Genomic DNA, 16,663 nt, shown 5'->3' on the forward strand with positions numbered 1-16,663 from the left:
TTTTCTCACCCATCTCCACACAATACCACAATAGCGACAAAGTGAAAACATGCTTTTTTTTAATAAATGTATTGATAATGAAATACAGAACTATTACATGCCTGAGTCAATACTTTGTAGAATCACCCTTGGTGGCGATTACAGCTGTGGGTCTTTCTGGGTAAGTCTCTAAGAGATTTGTCCCCCTGGATTATACAATATTATATACAATTCTTAAATCTGTCAAGTTTATTCTTGAACATTGCTGAAGAACCATTTCCACGCCATATATTTTCAAGCAGATTTAAATCAAAACTGTAACTAGGCCACTCAGGAACATTCAATGTCGTCTTGGTAGATTTGTCCTTGTGTTTTAGGTTATTGTCCTGCTGAAAGGTGAATTTATCTCCCAGTGCCTGCTGGAAAGCAGACTGAACCAGGTTTTCTTCTAGGATTTTGCTGCATAACTTTTATTTTTATCCCACAAAAAAAACTCCCTAATCCTTGCCTAATACTTGGGGCGGCAAGGTAGCCTAGTGGTCAGAGTGTTGGACTAGTAACCGAAAGGTTGCAAGTTCATATCCCCAAGCTGACAAGGTACAAATATGTCATTCTGCCCCTGAACAGGCACTGTTCCTAAGAATTTGTTCTTAACTGACTTGCTTAGTTAAAAAATATATGTAAAAAAATACCCATAACATGATCCAACAACCATGCTTGAAGAGTGGTATTCAGCGATGTGTTGGATTTTCCCCAAACATAATGCTTTGTATTCAGGACAAAAAGTTCATTTCTTTATTTTGGAAAAATATTATTCAGTATAGGCTTCCTTCTTTTTAAAACAATCTTTATTTAAGTTAAGTTAAGAAAAAATGTTATTTTACAATGACGGTCTACCCCGGCCAAACCCTCCCCTAACCTGGACGATGCTGTGCCAATTGTGAGCCGCCCTATGGGACTCCCGATCACGGCTGGTTGTGATACAGCCCGGGATCGAACCTGGGACTCTGTCATTTAGGTTAGTATTGAGGAATGACTACAATGTTGTTGATCCATCCTCAAGTTCTCTCATAACACAACCATTAAACTCTGTAACTGTTTTAAAATCCCTGAGCAGTTTCCTTCCTCTCTGGCAACTGAGTTAAGAAGGACGCCTGTATCTTTGTAATGACTGGCCATATTGATACACCATCTCAAGCCTAATTAATAACTTCACCATGCTCAAAGGGACATTCAGCATCTACTTGTATATATATATTTTTTTACACATCTACCAATCAGTGCCCTTCTTTGCAAGGCATTTAAAAACCTCTCTGGTCTTTGTGGTTGAATCTGTGCTTGAAATTCACTACTTGATTACAGATAATTTTATGTGTGGGGTAATCATTCAAAAACCATGTTAACCACTTTTATTGAACACAGAACTTACTATGTGATTTGTTATATTTTTACTCCTGAACGTATTTAGGCTTGACATAACAAAGTTGGTGAATACTTCTTCGGATCTTTCGGATGAATGATTTTTCTAATTTAAAAAACATTCTATAAACAAAATTCCACTTTTAAATGACGGGTTATTGTGAGTAGATCATTGACATAAAATCTAAATTCAGGCTGTAACACAACAAAATGTGGAAAAAGTAAAAAGGGTGTGAATACTTCCTGAAGGGAGTGCATCTATTTTGTATTTTTTTTATTTAAGTCATGGACCCATTTTTATGTCGTTGCATCCAGTATGAAGGAAGTTACAGGTAGTTTGGCAAAACAAATGCTATCTAGTATTAGCCCAAACGCTGGAAGTCTTTGGGATCAGCTATTTTTTTTAATTTAACCTGTATTTAAGTAGGCAAGTCAATTAAGAACAAATTCTTATTTTCAATGACAGCCTAAGAACAGTGGGTTAACTGCCTTGTTCAGGGGCAGAACAACAGATTTGTACCTTGTCAGCTCGGGGATTTGATCTTGCAACCTTGCAGTTACTAGTCCAACACCCTAACCACTAGGCTACGCTGCTGCCCCAGCTAACATGTATATAAAGGGCTTTGTTGCCAAAATCTCAAACTATCCCTTTAAGTTCTCCAGAATTCTATGTTACCTTTGCGTGACAGAGCTGTAGGAGTCCAGGAGCTGAGTGCTGGCCACTTCCAGGTTCCAGTTGTACATCTCCAGCATCTTGGAGCACTCCAGCCTGGTCTTCAGGCCAAGACAGAACAGCTGCTCAACCTAGACAACAACAGGATCAGTTACAACTCACCCTTACTACTCATCATCTCTGAAAACATTGTATTATTCATGTATCCGTCATCAGATATTTCAAAATCAGCAAATGTTTTGATGGGTTGAATTCTGTAAAAAGGACTTATCCCTGTTTGTAAGCTAGAAAGGTTTTATTTCCACAACTTCCGAAGGAAAAATAAAGAAAGTCGCACACCTTATGCTGCCAATGATTATAGATCACTGGGAGTTTATACAGTTGAAGTCAGAAGTTAACATACACGTAGGAGTCATTAAAACTAGTTTTTCAACCACTCCAACCACTCCACAAATGTATTTTTGTGATTAAGACATCTACTTTGTGCATGACACAAGTAATTTTTCCAACAATTGTTTACAGACAGATTATTTCACTGTATCACAATTCCAGTGGGTCAGAAGTTTACATACACTAAGTTGACTGTGCCTTTAAACAGCTTGGAAAATTTCAGAAAATTATGTCATGGCTTTAGAAGCTTCTGATGGGCTAATTGACATCATTTGAGTTAATTGGAGGTGTACCTGTGAATGTATTTCAAGGCCTGCCTTCAAACTCAGTGCCTCTTTGCTTGACATCATGGGAAAATCTAAAGAAATCAGCCAAGACCTCAGAAAAAAAAATTGTAGACCTCCATAAATCTGGTTCATCCTTGGGAGCAATTTTCAAACACCTGAAGGTACCACGTTTATCTGTACAAACAATAGTACGCAAGTATAAACACCATGGGACAGCACAGCTGCCATACCGCTCAGGAAGGAGACGCATTCTTTCTCCTAGAGATGAATGTACTTTGGTGTGACAAATGCAAATCAATCCCAGAACAACAGCAAACGACATTGTGAAGATGCTGGAGGAAACAGGTACAAAAGTATCTATATCCACAGTAAAACGAGTCCTATATCAACATAACCTGAAAGGCCGCTCAGCAAGGAAGAAGCCACTGCTCCAAAACTGCCATAAAAAAGCCAGACTACAGTTTGCAACTGCACATGGGGACAAAGATCATACTTTTTGGAGAAATGTCCTCTAGTCTGATGAAACAAAAATAGAACTGTTTGGCCATAATGACCATCGTTATGTTTGGAGGAAAAAGGGGGATGCTTGCAAGCTGAAGAACACCATCCCAACCGTGAACCGGGAAGCTTGTGGAAGGCTACCCAAAACATTTGACCTAAGTTAAACAATTTAAAGGCAATGCTACCAAATACTAATTGAGTGTATGTAAACTCTGACCCACTGGGAATGTGAAGAAAGAAATAAAAGCTGAAATAAATTACTCTCTTCAAGATTATTCTGAAATTTCACATTCTTAAAATAAAATGGTGATCCTAACTGACCTAAAACAGGGAATTTTTACTTGGATTAAATGTCAGAAATTGTGAAAAACTGAGTTTAAATGTATTTGGCTAAGGTGTATGTAATCTTTGACTTTAACTGTACATCACGGGGAGTTTATATAGTGCTGTGATTAGAAATGTTGTAATTGTAGGTTCCAGCAACTATGGTGGATGAGTAACCAGGACAACGTAGTACAGCTCTGATTGGCTCCATAGTGTGACAAGGTAATAGTGCACTACCACCAAGGGCCCCTACCTTGAGGTAGTGCACAGCTTTCTGCACGTTCCAGTTGTGGTTCTGGAGGGCTGTCTGACACTCCTCTACAGTCACGCCATGTACCGCCTCCTGCACCTGTGGATGCCACACAAACAACCAATCATATCAACTCTTCTGCTACACTAACCAATCAGCTCTGCAGTCCTCTACTGTCAATCAAAACCACATACACAACACTTAAAAAAAAAAAATGATTCAACTATACTCACACACTAACACTTTAGTGGCATGCTCATTATGTTTGTCCTACAAGTCTAATACATTGTGGAAAAGAATAGGTGTTGAGTGACTATCAGTCTTTTTGAGTGAGTGAGTGGCTTCAAATTGTATTCTCTGCACTCGTACACTCTACCTCATGGATTTGAAAGGAATGGACTGGTCTGAGCAATATGGTGGACACTCCCTGCAGCCGTCCTTGCACCAAGCCAATGCTTTTAAATGCATAGAGGAGTGAATGAGTGAACACTTTTCAAAAAGGGTACAGAATTTAAATGCAGCGAGCGTGTGAGTGATTTAATGAGTGAGTGAGTGCTTTAATGAGCGAGCTTGTGAGTGCTTTAATGAATGAGTGCTTTAATGAGTGAGTGAGTGCTTAATGAGCGAGCGTGTGAGTGCTTTAATGAGTGAGTGCTTTAATGAGTGAGTGAGTGCTTTAATGAGCGAGCGTGTGAGTGCTTTAATGAGTGAGTGAGTGCTTTAATGAGTGAGTGAGTGCTTTAATGAGCGAGCGTGTGAGTGCTTTAATGAGTGATTGAGTGACTGACTTCTGAGTGACTGACTGTCTGTCTGACTGCCTGCTTTAATGCAGACTCCTTATTGAACCTTTTCCAAGACCCTTTTCTCAGTCCATCCATCTTCCCAAGTGCTCTCGGTGCACAAATTACATTAGGTTGTTATACATCAAATAGAATTTGGTTACAGTTTGAAACATTGAATTTGGATTTAGTTAGGAAGTTATCAATCCACCAGTAAGGAGAAGATGTCTATAAGCAAGCAGACAAACAGTTCCTCGTCAGGAGTTGATGTTATGGAAAGACTGGTCAGGAATTGCCCTCTGTTGTCCCCTCCTGTTCAATGATGGCGTGTGAAACACCAAAACACTGTCTCCAAAGCAAAACAAAACCCTATTCCAAGGATCATCAACGACATTCAGCTGCGGAGCAAATATGTCTTGAGCGTCTGGTCGGCGGACCGGAACATAATTACAAATCATTTGTAGAGCACAAATTTACCACAAGAAGCACAAACAGATATAATATTTGACTAAAACATAATAATTTCAAACCTTGCTTACATTTTGTATACGATCACATCTACTATGCGTGGGAATACTTGGGAACAGATTTCCTGGTGTTTTTAGTCTGTTATGTCCAACAATGAAAATTATGAAAATAAATTCAAATTATAATCATCATTTTGCTCAGAAAACTTGGCGATACAAATAAAACCACTGGCCACCAGTTGGGGAATCCTACCCTATTCCCTATATAGGGCACTACTTTTAACTACAGCCTATGGGGCTCTGGAGCAACGAACCGGAAACGGAAAGGCTCTGGAGCAACGAACCGCCCTTGCTGTCTCTGCCTGGCCGGTTCCCCACTTTCCACTGGGATTCTCTGCCTCTAACCCTATTACAGGGGCTGAGTCACTGGCTTACTGGGGTTTCTCTCATGCCTTCCCTGAGTGGGTTGAGTCACTGATGTGGTCATCCTGTCTGGATGGACTGGCCATCCCACATATGCTCTCTCTAATTCTCTCTTTCTTTCTCTCTCTCGGAGGACCTGAGCCCTAGGACCATGCCCCAGGAATACCTGACATGATGACTCCTTGCTGTCCCCAGTCCACCTGACTGTGCTGCTGCTCCAGTTTCAACTGTTCTGCCTTATTATTATTCGACCATGCTGGTCATTTATGAACATTTGAACATCTTGACCATGTTCTGTTATAATCTCCACCCGGCACAGCCAGAAGAGGACTGGCCACCCCACATAGCCTGGTTCCTCTCTAGGTTTCTTCCTAGGTTTTGGCCTTTCTAGGGAGTTTTTCCTAGCCACCATGCTTCTACACCTGCATTGCTTGCTGTTTGGGGTTTTAGGCTGGGTTTCTGTACAGCACTTTGAGATATCAGCTGATGTACGAAGGGCTATATAAATAACTTTGATTTGATTTGATTTAGTGCACTATATAGGGAATATTGGACTGGTCCCCCAACAAGTCAGCTTCCAGTTCAATCTAGGTGTTGATTGCATCTGATCCCACAGACCAATATTTAGAAGTGTTATGCCCATAGCTTATGTTAAGACAACTCCAATGACATGGGTTGGGGCAAAAATGTACTATATTATACAACGCCAATGACATGGGTTGGGGCAACACTTTACTATATTATACAACTCCAATGACATGGGTTGGGGCAACACTTTACTATATTATACAACTCCAATGACATGGGTTGGGACAACAATTTACTATATTATACAACTAAGTGCAATGTAATGCAATGTAATAAAATATTACTTATAAAATAGATCTTTGATGGATACTTGATTGGTTGAGAGAGTGTTGATTTAGATCGATTGGTTAGATAGTTTTGCGCAGGGTTGTCTGTGGACCGAATCCCAGTACTTTAATCCTCTGGGGACTTGGGAAGTTTGATTTGGCAGCAAAATGATAAACGAACAAGGGAAAGAAAAACTGCTGGGTGTATCCTCTAACTCCGCCAAAGTTGATTTATTGTAACTCGATTTCTAGTTTCTTTTAATACTTTTTGTATCATTTTTCTTGTTTTCTGAATCAGTAGTTGTGCTCTTTGTCTCCATATCCAACATACTGTAATGCCACACTGTAGCATCATTACTTATACTTCATTACTCATAACTCATTACTCATACCTCATCACTCATAACTCATTTCTGTTTTGGTAGGCCTGTGTGTTTCTGTTTTGGTAGGCCTGTGTGTTTCTGTTTTGGTAGGCCTGTGTGTTTCTGTTTTGGTAGACCTGTATGTTTCTGTTTTGGTAGGCCTGTGTGTTTCTGTTTGGTAGACCTATGTGTTTCTGTTTTGGTAGGTCTATGTGTTTCTGTTTTGGTAGGCCTATGTGTTTCTGTTTTGGTAGACCTGTGTGTTTCTGTTTTGGTAGGTCTATGTGTTTCTGTTTTGGTAGGTCTATGTGTTTCTGTTTTGGTAGGCCTATGTGTTTCTGTTTTGGTAGACCTGTGTGTTTCTGTTTTGGTAGGTCTAGGTGTTTCTGTTTTGGTAGACCTGTGTGTTTCTGTTTTGGTAGACCTGTGTGTTTCTGTTTTGGTAGACCTGTGTGTTTCTGTTTTGGTAGGCCTGTGTGTTTCTGTTTTGGTAGGCCTGTGTGTTTCTGTTTTGGTAGGTCTATGTGTTTCTGTTTTGGTAGACCTGTGTGTTTCTGTTTTGGTAGACCTGTGTGTTTCTGTTTTGGTAGACCTGTGTGTTTCTGTTTTGGTAGACCTGTGTGTTTCTGTTTTGGTAGACCTGTGTGTTTCTGTTTTGGTAGACCTGTGTGTTTCTGTTTTGGTAGACCTGTGTGTTTCTGTTTTGGTAGACCTGTGTGTTTCTGTTTTGGTAGACCTGTGTGTTTCTGTTTTGGTAGACCTGTGTGTTTCTGTTTTGGTAGACCTGTGTGTTTCTGTTTTGGTAGACCTGTGTGTTTCTGTTTTGGTAGACCTGTGTGTTTCTGTTTTGGTAGACCTGTGTGTTTCTGTTTTGGTAGGCCTGTGTGTTTTTGTCTAGTAGACTAAGTCCTTTCCAGTTATCAACTGATTACGGATTATAAAAAGCAAATCTGACTGGCGCTTTCGGTAGTACACACCATCTTGACCTGGTCTGTTGTGATTTCACCCGCTGCCCTGCTGGCTGACCCCTCAGAGCTGACCCTAGGCAGGCTGATGGAGGCCTTAATGCCCGGCCGGCAGCCCAGACTGCTGTTGTTGTTGGAGAAGTTGGCCTTGATATCTCCTCCTTTGCTCTGCTGCTGCTGGTTCACCACCATGGGCCTGACCGTGGCCGTGTTGGCCTGCTGCCTCTCCTCACAGATCCCACCGCCGCCACCGGTCGGCACGTTTCCTGCTTCCCTGAAGAAGCGGTCGTAGCGGTCCAGGTAAGGCGGCCTCTCAGGCAGGAGGTAGTAATGCGTGTTGCTGACTTTGCGGCCATCGCGGACAATGGGCAGGATGCATGGCCCCTTGGCCAGGTCCTTACCCTGGGCTTGTGCTTGGATGACCTTGAGCGCGGCGTATTTTGGGTCCGAGGCAAAGCTGTGCGTAGTGGGCATGATCATCCCCGGGGACGTGGAGAGGTAGGATCCGTATGTGGCCGGAGGAGGGGCGCTGGGGCAAACCATTGTCCTCTGCTGGGGGGAGCCCACCTGGAGCCCCATGGGACTGGGGGTGCGTGAGCCTGGCTGGGACAGGGGGTTCCGTGGGGGGATCTGAGGGGGCCGGTCCTGGACTTCCTCTGAAGGTGGAGTCGGGGACAGGGAGAGGTCACCGGACCAGCGGGTGTAGTCCCCTCGTTTGACGGGGCGAGGTGGGATGGGAATGCGGGGAGGGATCTGGGGCTTGTCCTCGGAGAAGGACAGGACGATATGGCGGTGCACGTCTATGGACTGGAGGCCTGAGCTCGGTGACGGAGAGGGGGGCTGGGGAACTCCTCCTGTGGGCACATTGAGCCTCCTCATGCACTCCTGCTGGAGCTCCTGAAAGATCTCTGCTGACTGGGAGAAGGATGTGTAGGCCTGGTCCTGCTGGGAGGGTAAGAAGAGGTTGTCCCCCAGGGGTTTCCCCTCCTCCCCAGCCGGGATGGCCTCCGTGGGGCTGTGGCTCTCACCCATCCCCCTCTGCTGTCGCTGCTCCAAGCTGTTGATGGAGCTCACCTCCATGTCCTCCTCGTCCTGCGCCACGTCATCGTACGCAGGAGGTGGAGGTAAGGGGCGGGCGTCCCAGTCCACCACTGGCGTGGGGTGTAAAGGGCAAGGCAGCGAGCACCATGGGCTCTGAGGAGGAGTCCTGTCCAGAATAGACTCCGCCTCCAGGGACAGCTTGACCAATGAGGGCAACTGTAGCTCTGCCACTGGGGAGGGAGAGGGTGTGGCCGGGGGAAACTCCTGCTCAAAGTCGATGAGCGACACCTTGCTGGGGGTGTGGCCTGAACCCGTAGTCCGTTCCCCCTGTTTGGAGGCGGAGACCCAGGCGGCAGGTTTGAGCTTGAGGATGGAACTTGCTTTCCGTAGCGACAGCCTCTTGAGGCCTGAGGCGGTCAGCTCCTCGTCCTCAGTCACTGAGTCGTAGCATGGCTCTGGACAAATAAACAGACAAACAAACACAACTTAATGACTTTGGCAACAATACCCTAACCCAACGCTGTAACCTCTCATTACTCATGTAGCAGTGTAGTCCATCCCCAAGGTCCCAGCTGTCTACAATGAGTGCTCAACCTTGAGTGCTGCCTTTGATGTAAGGTTTATTTATGCGCATAATGTCCCTGAAATGAGTAGGTAATATTCCTCAGTGTGTCCATCTGTAATGTGTGGATATTCATACACTGTGTATGAATGGAAACAAATACAATCCTACAGAGAACATTAGCTCTTTAAAGATGTTTAGGAGGAAATCATAAACATTAAAAAGCACCGTAATGATAAACATTAAACTCATAAAAACATTAAAAAGTACCGTAATCATAAACATTAAAAACAACCGTAATCATAAACATTAAAAACAACTGTAATCATAACCATTAAAAACTACAGTAACAACTTGTCTTTTAACCCACTCAATGCACAGCAACCCAGACTGCCCCGTTTGTGGGAGAGAGGGAGAGTAACAACAAGGAGGAAGAAGAGAAATGGAGACACTGAGACGAGAAAGAGAGATAAGAGGAGAGGACTGGAGCTAGGAAAGAGCAGAGAAGAAGGCGGGAGTTGGGGGGAGAGACAACACTGGCTGGGGGAAGAGACAACACTGGCTGGCTGGAGGGAGAGACCAAACTGGCTGGCTGGGGGAAGAGACAACACTGGCTGGCTGGAGGGAGAGACAACACTGGCTGGGGGGAGAGACCAAACTGGCTGGCTGGAGGGAGAGACAACACTGGCTGGGGGAAGAGACAACACTGGCTGGCTGGAGGGAGAGACAACACTGGCTGGGGGGAGAGACCAAACTGGCTGGCTGGAGGGAGAGACCAATATTACTGGGGGAGAGACCAGACTGGCTGGCTGTGGGGAGAGACACCACTGGCTGAGGGAAGAGACCAAACTGGCTGGCTGGAGGGAGAGACCAATATTACTGGGAGAGACACCAGATTGGCTGGCTGGGGAGAGAGACCAGACTGGCTGGCTGGGGAGAGACACCACTGGCTGAGGGGAGAGACACCACTGGCTGGAGGGAGAGACCAAACTGGCTGGCTGGAGGGAGAGACCAATATTACTGGGGGAGAGACCAGACTGGCTGGCTGTGGGGAGAGACCAGACTGGCTGGCTGGGGAGAGACACCAGACTGGCTGGCTGGGGAGAGACACCAGACTGGCTGGCTGGGGAGAGAGACACCAGACTGGCTGGCTGGGGAGAGAGACCAGACTGGCTGGCTGGGGAGAGAGACCAGACTGGCTGGCTGGGGAGAGACACCAGACTGACTGACTGGCTGTGGGGAGAGACACCAGACTGGCTGGCTGGGGAGAGACACCAGACTAGCTGGCTGGCTGGGGAGAGACACCAGACTGGCTGGCTGAGGAGAGACACCAGACTGGCTGGCTGGGGAGAGAGACCAGACTGGCTGGCTGGGGAGAGAGACCAGACTGGCTGGCTGGGGGAGACACCAGACTGGCTGGCTGTGGGGAGAGACACCAGACCTACTGGCTGGCTCTGGGGAGAGACAGCAGAATGGCTGGCTGGGGAGAGAGACCAGACTGGCTGGTTGTGGAGAGAGACCAGACTGGCTGGCTGTGGAGAGAGACCAGACTGGCTGGCTGGGGAGAGAGACCAGACTGGCTGGCTGGGGAGAGACACCAGACTGGCTGGCTGTGGGGAGAGACACCAGACTGACTGGCTGGCTCTGGGGAGAGAGACCAGACTGGCTGGCTGTGGAGAGAGACACCAGACTGGCTGGCTGTGGAGAGAGACCAGACTGGCTGGCTGGGGAGAGAGACCAGACTGGCTGGCTGGGGAGAGAGACCAGACTGGCTGGCTGGGGAGAGAGACCAGACTGGCTGGCTGGGGAGAGAGACCAGACTGGCTGGCTGGGGAGAGAGACCAGACTGGCTGGCTGTGGGGAGAGAGACCAGACTAGCTGCCTGTGGAGAGAGACCAGACTGGCTGGCTGTGGGGAGAGACCAGACTGGCTGGCTGGGGAGAGAGACCAGACTGGCTGGCTGGGGAGAGAGACCAGACTGGCTGGCTGTGGAGAGAGACTAGACTGGTTGGCTGTGGAGAGAGACCAGACTGGCTGGCTGGGGAGAGAGACCAGACTGGCTGGCTGCGGAGAGAGACCAGACTGGCTGGCTGGGGAGAGAGACCAGACTGGCTGGCTGGGGAGAGAGACCAGACTGGCTGGCTGGGGGAGAGACCAGACTGGCTGGCTGTGGGGAGAGAGACCAGACTAGCTGGCTGTGGAGAGAGACCAGACTGGCTGGCTGTGGGGAGAGACCAGACTGGCTGGCTGGGGAGAGAGACCAGACTGGCTGGCTGGGGAGAGAGACCAGACTGGCTGGCTGTGGAGAGAGACTAGACTGGTTGGCTGTGGAGAGAGACCAGACTGGCTGGCTGGGGAGAGAGACCAGACTGGCTGGTGTGGGGAGAGACCAGACTGGCTGGCTGCGGAGAGAGACCAGACTGGCTGGCTGGGGAGAGAGACCAGACTGGCTGGCTGCGGAGAGAGACCAGACTGGCTGGCTGGGGAGAGAGACCAGACTGGCTGGCTGGGGAGAGAGACCAGACTGGCTGTCTGACATTGTGGCAACAGTCAAGTCAGATTGGACACATTGTGGCAACAGTCAAGTCAGAATGGACACATTGTGGCAACAGTCAAGTCAGATTGGACACATTCACACACCAACCACCGAGAAGAAACACCAACCACCGAGAAGAAACACCAACCAGCGAGAAGAAACACCAACCAGCGAGAGAAACATACTTCCTAGAGTCACTGACAATAGTTGTCCAAATAAATAGTGCTATGGGACAGGGGCAGTAGGTTGTTTAGGAACCCGGCCACTCACTTTTTGCTCGTCCCAGTAGCTGAGTGGGCCGGGCAGCATTGAGGTCCAACCCCAAGACATCTGGTGGGTCCATGGGGTTTCCTAAGTACAGACTAGAGAAAGAGATACAGAGATACAGAGCGAGAGAGAGAGAGAGAGAGAGAGAGAGAGAGAGAGACAGATAGAGAGGGGGGAAGAGAGAGAGAGATACAGAGAGAAAGAGACAGAGATACAGAGAGAGAGAGAGGGGGGAGGGGGGGAGGGGGGGAGATACAGAGATACAGAGACAGAGATACAGAGAGAGAGGGGAGAGAGAGAGAGAGAGAGAGAGAGAGAGAGAGAGATCGAAAGAGACAGAGATACAGAGAGAGAGGGGGAGAGAGAGAGAGAGTGATACAGAGAGAAAGAGGGAGAGAGAGATACAGAGATACAGAGAGAGAGATACAGAGAGAGAGGGGAGAGAGAGAGAGGGGGGGGAGATACAGAGAGAAAGAGACAGAGATACAGAGAGAGGGGGGGAGAGAGAGAGAGAGATACAGAGATACAGAGAGAGAGGGGAGAGAGAGAGAGGGGGGGAGAGATACAGAGATACAGAGACAGAGATACAGAGAGAGAGGGGGAGAGAGAGAGAGAGAGAGAGAGAGAGAGAGAGAGAGAGAGATCGAAAGAGACAGAGATACAGAGAGAGAGGGGGAGAGAGAGAGAGAGAGTGATACAGAGAGAAAGAGGGAGAGAGAGATACAGAGATACAGAGAGAGAGATACAGAGAGAGAGAAAGAGGGAGAGAGAGAGAGATACAGAGAGAAAGAGACAGATACAGAGAGAGAGAGAGAGAAAGAGGGGGGGAGAGAGAGAGAGAGAGATACAGAGAGAAAGAGAGAGAGAGATACAGAGAGAAAGAGAGAGAGAGATACAGAGAGAAAGAGAGAGAGAGATACAGAGAGAAAGAGAGAGATACAGAGAGAGAGAGAGAGAGAGAGATGGAGAGAGAGAGATACAGAGAGAAAGAGACAGAGAGAGAGCGAGAGAGACACAGAGAGAGCGAGTGAGAGAGAGAGACACAGAGAGAGCGAGTGAGAGAGAGAGACACAGAGAGAGCGAGTGAGAGAGAGAGTGAGAGAATTTATTGACTTTCCATACCAAGAGGTTCTTTAGTCTGGGCTAGCCATAAATCAGGTGTACAGTGGCTCCCCCAGGATTCACATCTGCTTAACCAACCCTGGGCCACGTTCAGCTAGTTGCTAAACATTGTCGAATGTTGTCAGACTGCAATGTGTGTTCTACAGAGTAGAATATTTATTTGAAAAACCTTGCGTCCTGCTGAAGGTGACCCTGGCCTGATGGTGTCATTTCAACTGCGCTTCACCTGACTAAAGTCAAATTAACTATACTCTACTGCGCTCTACTGGTCAGAAAACCAATTTACTTTTTTGGCAACAAAGACTCAAGTGAAGATACTGTTTGATTCTCTAACATTTTGTTGTTCCTATATGACTCAGTTACTAAGATGATGGAACTGGCAAAGCCAAGGTTGAGGGTTCAATTCCATTTACAAATTAAACCCTCACTGAACTGTCAGAATGTTATACATATTATCAAATGTGATCAGATTTTACACGGATGGGACAGTTAGATGGAGAAAGTTATGAGGACATGTCTTTAATCGTTAATATGGTTCAGGTTAGTTATGAGGACATGTCTTTAATATGGTCCAGGTTAGTTATGAGGACATGTCTTTAATATGGTCCAGGTTAGTTATGAGGACATGTCTTTAATATGGTCCAGGTTAGTTATGAGGACATGTCTTTAATATGGTCCAGGTTAGTTATGAGGACATGTCTTTAATATGGTCCAGGTTAGTTATGAGGACATGTCTTTAATATGGTACAGGTTAGTTATGAGGACATGTCTTTAATATGGTCCAGGTTAGTTATGAGGACATGTCTTTAATCTTTAATATGGTCCAGGTTAGTTATGAGGACATGTCTTTAATATGGTCCAGGTTAGTTATGAGGACATGTCTTTAATATGGTACAGGTTAGTTATGAGGACATGTCTTTAATATGGTCCAGGTTAGTTATGAGGACATGTCTTTAATATGGTCCAGGTTAGTTATGAGGACATGTCTTTAATATGGTCCAGGTTAGTTATGAGGACATGTCTTTAATATGGTCCAGGTTAGTTATGAGGACATGTCTTTAATATGGTCCAGGTTAGTTATGAGGACATGTCTTTAATATGGTCCAGGTTAGTTATGAGGACATGTCTTTAATATGGTCCAGGTTAGTTATGAGGACATGTCTTTAATATGGTACAGGTTAGTTATGAAGACATGTATTTAATATGGTCCAGGTTAGTTATGAAGACATGTCTTTAATATGGTCCAGGTTAGTTATGAGGACATGTCTTTAATATTTAATATGGTCCAGGTTAGTTATGAGGACATGTCTTTAATATGGTACAGGTTAGTTATGAAGACATGTCTTTAATATGGTCCAGGTTAGTTATGAAGACATGTCTTTAATATGGTCCAGGTTAGTTATGAGGACATGTCTTTAATCGTTAATATGGTTCAGGTTAGTTATGAGGACATGTCTTTAATATGGTCCAGGTTAGTTATGAGGACATGTCTTTAATATGGTCCAGGTTAGTTATGAGGACATGTCTTTACTATGGTCCAGGTTAGTTATGAGGACATGTCTTTAATATGGTCCAGGTTAGTTATGAGGACATGTCTTTAATATGGTCCAGGTTAGTTATGAGGACATGTCTTTAATATGGTCCAGGTTAGTTATGAAGACATGTCTTTAATATGGTCCAGGTTAGTTATGAGGACATGTCTTTAATATGGTCCAGTTTAGTTATGAGGACATGTCTTTAATATTTAATATGGTTCAGGTTAGTTATGAGGACATGTCTTTAATATGGTCCAGGTTAGTTATGAGGACATGTCTTTAATATGGTCCAGGTTAGTTATGAAGACATGTCTTTAATATGGTCCAGGTTAGTTATGAGGACATGTCTTTAATATGGTCCAGGTTAGTTATGAGGATATGTCTTTAATATGGTCCAGGTTAGTTATGAGGACATGTCTTTAATATGGTCCAGGTTAGTTATGAGGACATGTCTTTAATATGGTCCAGGTTAGTTATGAGGACATGTCTTTAATCTTTAATATGGTCCAGTTTAGTTATGAGGACATGTCTTTAATATGGTCCAGGTTAGTTATGAGGACATGTCTTTAATATGGTCCAGTTTAGTTATGAGGACATGTCTTTAATATGGTCCAGGTTAGTTATGAGGACATGTCTTTAATATGGTCCAGGTTAGTTATGAGGACATGTCTTTAATATGGTCCAGGTTAGGTATGAGGATATGTCTTTAATATGGTCCAGGTTAGTTATGAGGACATGTCTTTAATACGGTCCAGGTTAGTTATGAGGACATGTCTTTAATATGGTCCAGGTTAGTTATGAGGACATGTCTTTAATATGGTCCAGGTTAGTTATGAGGACATGTCTTTAATATGGTCCAGGTTAGTTATGAGGACATGTCTTTAATATGGTCCAGGTTAGTTATGAGGACATGTCTTTAATATGGTCCAGGTTAGTTATGAGGACATGTTTTTAATATGGTCCAGGTTAGTTATGAGGACATGTCTTTAATATGGTCCAGGTTAGTTATGAGGACATGTCTTTAATATGGTCCAGGTTAGTTATGAGGACATGTCTTTAATATGGTCCAGGTTAGTTATGAGGACATGTCTTTAATACGGTCCAGGTTAGTTATGAGGACATGTCTTTACTATGGTCCAGGTTAGTTATGAGGACATGTCTTTAATATGGTCCAGGTTAGTTATGAGGACATGTCTTTACTATGGTCCAGGTTAGTTATGAGGACATGTCTTTAATATGGTCCAGGTTAGTTATGAGGACATGTCTTTAATATGGTCCAGGTTAGTTATGAGGACATGTCTTTAATATGGTCCAGGTTAGTTATGAGGACATGTCTTTAATATGGTCCAGGTTAGTTATGAGGACATGTCTTTAATATGGTCCAGGTTAGTTATGAGGACATGTCTTTACTATGGTCCAGGTTAGTTATGAGGACATGTCTTTAATCTGGTCCAGGTTAGTTATGAGGACATGTCTTTAATATGGTCCAGGTTAGTTATGAGGACATGTCTTTAATATGGTCCAGGTTAGTTATGAGGACATGTCTTTACTATGGTCCAGGTTAGTTATGAGGACATGTCTTTAATATGGTCCAGGTTAGTTATGAAGACATGTCTTTAATATGGTCCAGGTTAGTTATGAGGACATGTCTTTAATATTTAATATGGTCCAGGTTAGTTATGAGGACATGTCTTTAATATGGTCCAGGTTAGTTATGAGGACATGTCTTTAATATGGTCCAGGTTAGTTATGAGGACATGTCTTTAATATGGTCCAGGTTAGTTATGAGGACATGTCTTTAATATGGTCCAGGTTAGTTATGAGGACATGTCTTTAATATGGTCCAGGTTAGTTATGAGGACATGTCTTTAATATGGTCCAGGTTAGTTATGAGGACATGTCTTTAATCTGGTCCAGGTTAGTTATG

At 44.9% G+C, this 16,663-nt stretch overlaps 1 protein-coding gene across 3 annotated transcripts in view; it reads right to left on the bottom strand.

Moving 5' to 3' along the window:
* Positions 1–16,663, bottom strand: part of LOC110508241 (activated CDC42 kinase 1) — a 124,410-nt gene that overhangs the window by 16,627 nt on the left and 91,120 nt on the right. For all 3 annotated transcript variants that reach the window (XM_036966285.2, XM_036966282.2, XM_036966284.2), the window contains 4 exons: positions 12,083–12,174; positions 7,686–9,169; positions 3,827–3,922; positions 2,075–2,202 (listed from right to left, as the gene is read on the bottom strand). In XM_036966285.2, coding sequence (XP_036822180.2) covers positions 2,075–2,202; positions 3,827–3,922; positions 7,686–9,169; positions 12,083–12,174 — 1,800 coding nt within the window. The remainder of the gene's footprint in view (positions 1–2,074; positions 2,203–3,826; positions 3,923–7,685; positions 9,170–12,082; positions 12,175–16,663) is intronic.

The sequence above is a fragment of the Oncorhynchus mykiss genome, chromosome 28 (genome assembly GCF_057628025.1).
Source record: "Oncorhynchus mykiss isolate SJ-2025 chromosome 28, ASM5762802v1, whole genome shotgun sequence".
In the NCBI taxonomy this organism is placed as follows: domain Eukaryota; kingdom Metazoa; phylum Chordata; class Actinopteri; order Salmoniformes; family Salmonidae; genus Oncorhynchus; species Oncorhynchus mykiss.